The sequence below is a fragment of the Otolemur garnettii genome, unplaced genomic scaffold (assembly GCF_000181295.1).
Source record: "Otolemur garnettii isolate 467f Iridium unplaced genomic scaffold, OtoGar3 scaffold00249, whole genome shotgun sequence".
Taxonomy (NCBI): Eukaryota; Metazoa; Chordata; class Mammalia; order Primates; family Galagidae; genus Otolemur; species Otolemur garnettii.
In genome coordinates, this window is record NW_003852644.1 from 1,016,652 (window position 1) to 1,023,875 (window position 7,224).

The 7,224-nt window shown below is 49.4% G+C and overlaps 1 protein-coding gene across 1 annotated transcript in view; it reads left to right on the plus strand.

The window, feature by feature from the left end:
- Positions 1-7,224, plus strand: part of LOC100952907 (long-wave-sensitive opsin 1) — a 20,949-nt gene that overhangs the window by 12,213 nt on the left and 1,512 nt on the right. Inside the window, exons 4-5 of the mRNA XM_003802556.1 lie at positions 1,989-2,154; positions 5,195-5,434. Coding sequence (XP_003802604.1) covers positions 1,989-2,154; positions 5,195-5,434 — 406 coding nt within the window. The remainder of the gene's footprint in view (positions 1-1,988; positions 2,155-5,194; positions 5,435-7,224) is intronic.

Below are 7,224 nucleotides of genomic sequence, written 5' to 3' on the forward strand. Positions count from 1 at the left end.
GGGCGCCTGTAGTCCCAGCTACTTGGGAGGCTGAGGCAGGAGACTCGCTTGAGCCCAGGAGTTGGAGGTTGCTGTGAGCTGTGAGGCCATGGCACTCTCCCCTGGGGGATAGCTTGAGGCTCCGTCTCAAAAAAAAGAAGTAGCTGGTTTTGCTTAATGGCAGAAGCCAATACTGGAGCTCTGAGAGGCACTGCCACACCTTGATGGCCAGATCAAAGAGATCTTGCTGGGAGATTTAAGGGCCATGGGGGAAATTCTGTCATTTTTTTTCTACCATGTGGGGCAGAGGGCAGGTGTGTGGTGGTGGGATGGGGTATTGTTTAAGGGAAAGATAAGGACATGGGGATTAGAAGAGAGGTATCCCACACAGAAACTTCCTGGGTGTTTTGATTGAGAGAATGGAGGGATTGTAGGAGGGAGTTGGAAAGGAGCAGTAGGAGCTGTAGAAGGGTATCAGGAGAAGCTGGAGAATCTGAGAGAGTTCACAGGACGAACACAGGGAAGGAATGTTTTGGAATATAGAAATCCCTGGATATAAGGGATCTCCAACCATTTGCCTAACTTTTGACAGTAATTATTGAGATCAGTGAGAATTGAGAGATAGAAGGTGCCATGTTGAAGCCACTGCAAGCTTGTATGAAGGCCAAGCAGTATTACAGAAGAAAAATGTGACGTTTTGGTTTAAGGTCAGGATAGAGCTTTAGAGGCTTAAGATTAGTCAAAAGACAGTTTAGAGGTGAAGAAGGGGGAATGTGTGACACTGGAGGTAAAAGGCAGCTTAGAAGCAAACAAGGGAAGTCTGTGACTGGAGGTAGGAAAAGAAATGAGATTAAAGGGAAAATATAGGAGGGAGGAGAAAGTCCAAGAGGTTTCCCATTTTCTTTCATTTCACCAGAAGAGTCCATTTAGCTGAGTCCAATGGGGTATACTTTGGCTTCCCAAAGGGGCTTCTCCTCATCCCGGGTTTCAGGACCAAATTAAAGGCTATGGAGCCAAAGATGAAAGATTATTCCGAAGCACCAGAGGAAAGAAAAACAGAGGCCCGGTTTGTGCAATTAAAATGGTTTCATTCCACCTGAGTGCAAGTGGGGTAATATTTCCAACGGGGAAGAAAGCCACACTTGGATAATGGCGAATGGGGGGTAAGAGTTAAAGGTCAGGAAGGTGGGGGTCTGTAGAGTCCCTTTCCTGGATTGGACATCTGTTGTAAGCATGTGGGTTAGCCCATTTACCTTTCCTAGGTGGGACATCTGGTGGGGTAGGGTAGGGGATTGACCCATTTACCTTTCTTTGGTCAGACCCCTGGCTAAGGAATGGAGGGTATTTAGGTGGGTCCACCCTATTTGGGCAGGGTTTAACCCTCTCAGTCGTCCAATTCCTGTGGCCGCCTGGTGAGCTACCCCTTTAATTACAATCAGAAGAGAGATTCAGGTCTTCATAGCTATTCTTAGAAGGGGAAGTCAGGGCAAGGGCCTTTGGCTCAGTGAGTAGGGAGTCGGCCCCATGTACTGAGGGTGCAACGCACCTGTAGTCCCACCTACTTCGGGAGGCTGAGGCAAGAGAATTGCCTAAGCCCAGTAGTTGGAGGTTTCTGTGAGCTGTGACGTCATAGCACTTTACCCTCAAAAAAAAGAAAAAAAAATGTCAGGACAAGAGGCACGCGTGAGACCTAAATGCAGACAGGAGTTACCAAAATCCTACCCAAGAGTTTTTCTTTTGGGGTGATAAAAATGTTCTGGTAGTAGATGGACTAAATGCTGCTGAATCATTTACTTCAAAAGAGTTGATCTGGGGGCAGCGCCTGTAGCTGAAGGAGTACAGTGCCAGCCCCATATACTGGAGGTGGTAGGTTCAAACCTGGCCCCGGCCAAAAACTGCAATTAAAAAAAAAAATTGATCTAATGTGATGTGAATTTCACCTCAATTTTAAAACCTAACCCAAGTCTGCAGCCACCCACTTTAGAACTGGCACTGGGTCCTCTCTCCAGGTACTGGCCCCATGGCCTGAAGACATCTTGTGGCCCCGATGTGTTCAGCGGCAGCTCGTACCCTGGAGTGCAGTCTTATATGATGGTGCTCATGGTCACATGCTGTGTCATCCCGCTGAGTATCATCATGCTCTGCTACCTGCAAGTGTGGCTGGCCATCCGTGCGGTAAGCCCCACAGGCCTGAGCCTCACCCCCCAGTGGCAGGACATCCAGGCAAAGCCAGAGAATCATCCTCTCTCCTCCAAGCTGTTCTGCCCCCGAAATGAGTTCACTGAGACTCCTAAACTTTTTTTTCTAATCCTCAGATAAGAAGATTCTACCCCTCTAAGAAAATATTAAGATCCAGTGACATGAATCAGGCCATTCCAAGGCAAGATGAGGTGGCTCATGCCTGTAATCCTAGCACTCTGGGAGGTTGAGGCGGAGGGGATTACCCTGATCTCACAGGTTTGAGACTAGCCTGAGCAAGAGCGAGATCCCATCGCTAAAAAATAGCTGGGCATTGTGGGGGGGTGCCTGTAGTCCCAGCCACTCAGGAGGCTGAGGCAAGAGAATAGCTTGAGCCCAATAGTTGGATGTTGCTGTGAGCTATGATGCCATAGCACTCTACTGAGGGTGACAAAATGAGACTCTGTCTCAAAAAAATAATCAGGCCGTTCGTTCTTCATTCTGGCTGCGGTCTCAGACCAGGCTCCCTTGTTCTCAGCCCTATGGGGTGGGAAGGCAGTGCTCACTCTCTTCCTGGAGGAGCCAAATAAGGGAGCAGAGCCATACCCTTTCCCTGCCCCTAGACAGCTCTCTTGTGGTGGAAATGCCAGCCTCTCCCATGGAGCAGAGGGGAGTGGGCAGATTAGGAGATGAGACCCGCATCTCAAAAGGTGTTTTTAAAAGGCTGCCACTGGGCTAGGCGTGATGGCTCACGTCTGTAATCCCAGCAGTAGATTGCCAGGTAGATTGCCTGAGTTCCAGACCAGCCTAAGCAAGAACGAGAACCCCATCTCTAAAAATAGCTGGGCATTGTGCAGGTGCTTGTAGTCCCAGCTACTTAAGAGGCTGAGACAAGTGAATCGCTTGAGCCCAAGAGTTTGAGGTTGCTGTGAGCTATGACACCAGGGCTTTCTACCCAGGGCACAGACTGAGACTCTGTCTCAAAAAACCAAATAAAGAAATTTTTTTAAAAAATGGAAGGTCGTGGCTTGGTGCCTGTGGCTCAAGAGGCTAAGGCGCCAGCCACATACACCTAAGGTGGCGGGTTCGAATCCATCCCAGGCTCGCCAAACAACAATGATGGCTTCAACAAAAAATAGCTGGATGTTGTGGCGGGCACCTGTGGTCCCAGCTACTTGGGAGGAGACTCGCTTGAGCCCAGGAGTTGGAGGTTACTGTGAGCTGTGATGCCACGGCACTCTACCCAGGGGGACAGCTTGAGGCTTGGTCTCAAAAAAAAAAAAAAAAGGAAGGTTCTCACTGGAGCATACTGTCCCTTTCACGGGGCTGTTGGGGAAGACCAGGGACTGAACTGCAGTATGCAGTTTTCCCTCAGCTCCACTCCCCAGTTTCCTGTGTCTAGCATTCTGCCCTGGGAAGCCAATCCTGTCCACAGCCATTGGTGCCATGCTCATCCCCTGTCCACAGGCTGGGCCACCACTGAAGCCCAGAGGGAGGGACCTTGGGGCCTGGAGACCTGCAAGCTCTGTTTTCCCATTGTGCAGAGGAGTCACCCTTTGTCAGTCAATGCCCCTATGATCAGCATGATCCAGATGTGCCATTTGTTAACTGGCAGGAGCCCTCCTGGCATGGGTGGTACCTTGCCAACTTGGTGCTACCTCTGCCCACAGTGGATCTGCATGGGCTTCCAAGCTCCAGCATGTGGCCCCCAGCCCTGCAGTCTCGGCCTTCCCAGGATTCCAGCCTTTACAGTCCCTCTTTCATCTCTACTCAGCTGCCTGCCATCAGTCCCTTGCCCATGTAGTCAGTGTCTGGCCTCTGTGGCTTCTCCTCCCCCCAGCCCCCGAGGCCATTTGCCTCTTCCCTCCCTCCCAGAGACAGCTGCTCTCAGCTTCCCTTGGGAGGAGTATTTATGCCTCACAATGAGTCCAGGAGTAGGTTTTAGTCCATAGACTGGCAGAGCCTGGTCCAGAAAGCCTAAAAGAGCCAGGGCCAGTGGCTCATGCCAGTAATCCCAGCACTTTAGGAGGCCAAGGCAGGAGGCAGAGGCCAGGAGTTTGAGACCAGCCTGGGCAACATAGAGAGATCCCATCTCTACAAAAAAATATAAAACTATGGCTTGGTGCCTGTAGCTCAAGCAGCTAAAGTGCCAGCCACATACACCAGAGCTGGTGGGTTCAAATCCAGCCCAGGCCTGCCAAACAACAATGACAACTACAACCAAAAAATAGCCAGGCGTTGTGGCAGGCACCTGTGGTCCCAGCTACTTGGGAGGCTGAGGCAAGAGAATCGCTTAAGCCCAGGAGTTGGAGGTTGTGAGCTGTGATGCCACGGCACTCTACAAAAAAACAAAAAAGTATATATCTCTCTCTCTCTCTCTCTCTCTATATATATATATATATATATATATCGCTGTGTGTGGTGCCACGTGCCTGTAGTCCCAGCTACTCAGGAGGCTGAGGCAAGAGGATGGCTTAAGCCCAGGAGTTCAAGGCTACAGTGAGTTATGATTGAGCCACTGCACTCTAGCCTAGGTGACAGAACCAGACCCTTTCTCTAAAAAGACAAACAAAAAGAAAAATAGAAAGCAAGCCCAGAAGTCTTTATTGCTCTAGCATTGCTATTGGGCAGGCAACCAGCCACTGGTTTAGCTAAAGAAACACCAACTGCTCCCCACTCCATCTTGTTAGTGCTTCATTCTTCACCCAGTGATCAATTTGGGCCTCCAAAGCTGAGCACAAGAGAGGCACCCAAACTCCTACTGGGCTAAAGACAGAGCATGGAAGGCTCTGGTGGTCATCTTACTTTGGGTCCAGCTGCTTGCTGCCTCAAAGCCCAAAAGAAATGCCCTGGAAGAGCATGGGTGTGCTGGAGACAGGTCGTACTGTGACTCAGGGTGGAAGCTGGCTGTTGGCCGCCAGGGTTGGTGTAGCTGGGGGAGGAGTCTCCTTCTCCTCACAACTCCCTATTCCTGGGTTACCAGCCTATCGCTGCCTCCCTGACTCAGTGCCCTACTCACTGTCTCTATATTTCTCAGGTGGCAAAGCAGCAGAAAGAATCTGAGTCTACCCAGAAGGCTGAGAAGGAGGTGACACGCATGGTGGTGGTGATGGTCCTTGCGTACTGTGTCTGCTGGGGACCCTATGCCTTTTTTGCATGCTTTGCTGCTTCCCACCCTGGCTATGCCTTCCACCCTCTGGTGGCTGCTCTGCCAGCCTACTTTGCCAAAAGTGCCACTATCTACAACCCCATTATCTACGTCTTTATGAACAGGCAGGTAAGTAATGCCATTGGCAGATCAAACTCAAAATACTGTTTATCCTGGAAGAAGCCAGTGATGGCTCCCACCTGGAATTATGTCTCCAGTGAGGAGCCCACGGAACATCTGTGGGAGGTGGTTAATGAGCCTTCAGAAAGATGACTGGGGAAAGGCTCAGCATGTGCCCCACCCCCAGCCCGAGCTCCATCTGGCCTTCAGCAGAAGGCTTGGGTATCTGGCTTGGTGCCTGTCGCTCAAGTGACTAAGGCGCCAGCCACATACACCTAAGGTGGTGGGTTTGAATCCAGCCCAGGCCCGACAAATAACAATGACAGCTGCAACCAAAAAACAGCCGGGCACTGTGGCGGTCACCTGTGGTCCCAGCTACTCGGGAGGCTGAGGCAGGAGACTCACTTGAGCCCAGGAATTAGAGGTTGCTGTGAGCTGTGATGCCACAGCACTCTACCCAGGGGGGACAGCTTGAGGCTCTGTCTCAAAAAAAAAAAAAAAAAAGAAGGCTCAGATATCCTTTTACACTGTCAGACTGAGGGTAGTATTTCCCTGAGTGTATGTGCTGTGTATATTTTTCTGCTCTGTTGGCTCTAGGCTATCGCTGTCAAGTTTCAGGCAAACACTCAGGGTGCCCCTATTAGTTTTATAGACTCAACTCTTCTCTCAGCTTTCATCTTCCCATTTTCAAACCATTGCTTCTCAAATTTGTCCTCCTATACAAAAGTAGGCCTTTCTTGGCTGCACTCACCAAGAGTTCAAGAGCTTTCATGAGTTCATGGTTTACTTCAAGAGGGAACTACTCTGGTCTTGCCCGAGGTCTTGTCCAGTGGCAGCCATTATTAGTTGGTGCATTGGGCCTCAGCAGCAAGTTGCTCATGGCTCGTAGATTCTTCCCAGTGGGTTCAGTTGACTTTACGAGGTTCATCATCCAAGCGCATTGGTGACCAGAAAGGTTTTCAGGGGCCTCCCATTTCACGAGACCCAATCCATCCCTTCCAAGTGACTCTTCTTTGCTCCTTCATCTATAGCCACTCAGTGTCTCCATGCCCTTTCATTTGGCCTTGAGTCGAGTCACACAAGCCAAGTACAAGGTCTGTACAATGCATTAGGCACGGATTCTTACTATTAACATCTGAATAGTAAGGGGTGGCACCTGTGGCTCAAAGGGGTAGGGCACCAGCCCCATATGCCAGAGGTGGTGGGTTCAAACCCAGCCCTGGCAAAAACAAAACAAAAAACATCTGAATAGTAAGTAGGACAAAGTCTACAATTGATTCCTAGGAACTTCATTATTGGCACATTGACACCCAGGGAGTGTAGTTCAATCCTTGACCCCTGTTCCCTGTCTTTCATGAGGATTTTTAGTCTGGTTTCAGTTTTTAGAATCCTACACTATCTTGCAAAGTACTGTCTTTACTTGATTCTTTCCATTCTCCCTTCCAGAATGCCCTTTCCCAGACAGATATCTCTGCACTTCTAGACCTCACCAGGCTTTCAAACTTTGCTTTCACCCTTCCACATTGTTATCCTGTCCTGCTTCATTGTGAGAGTTTTCTGAATGATGTTCCATGAAGAGTGAATTTTGCTCTTTGTGGTCACTGCTGTGTTCCCTCAAAACACAGAGTCTGGTGTACAGTGAGCGCTCAACAGGTAGATGTTGAATGAATTAGCTGCACAAATTCCTCAGCCTTATCTTCCAGCTCTTCAGCTGAGTCAATTCTTCTGTTAAGTCTATTTCTTATGTTATTAATTTCAAAAATTATGTTTTTATTTTTGAGAATGTTGATACTAGAAGG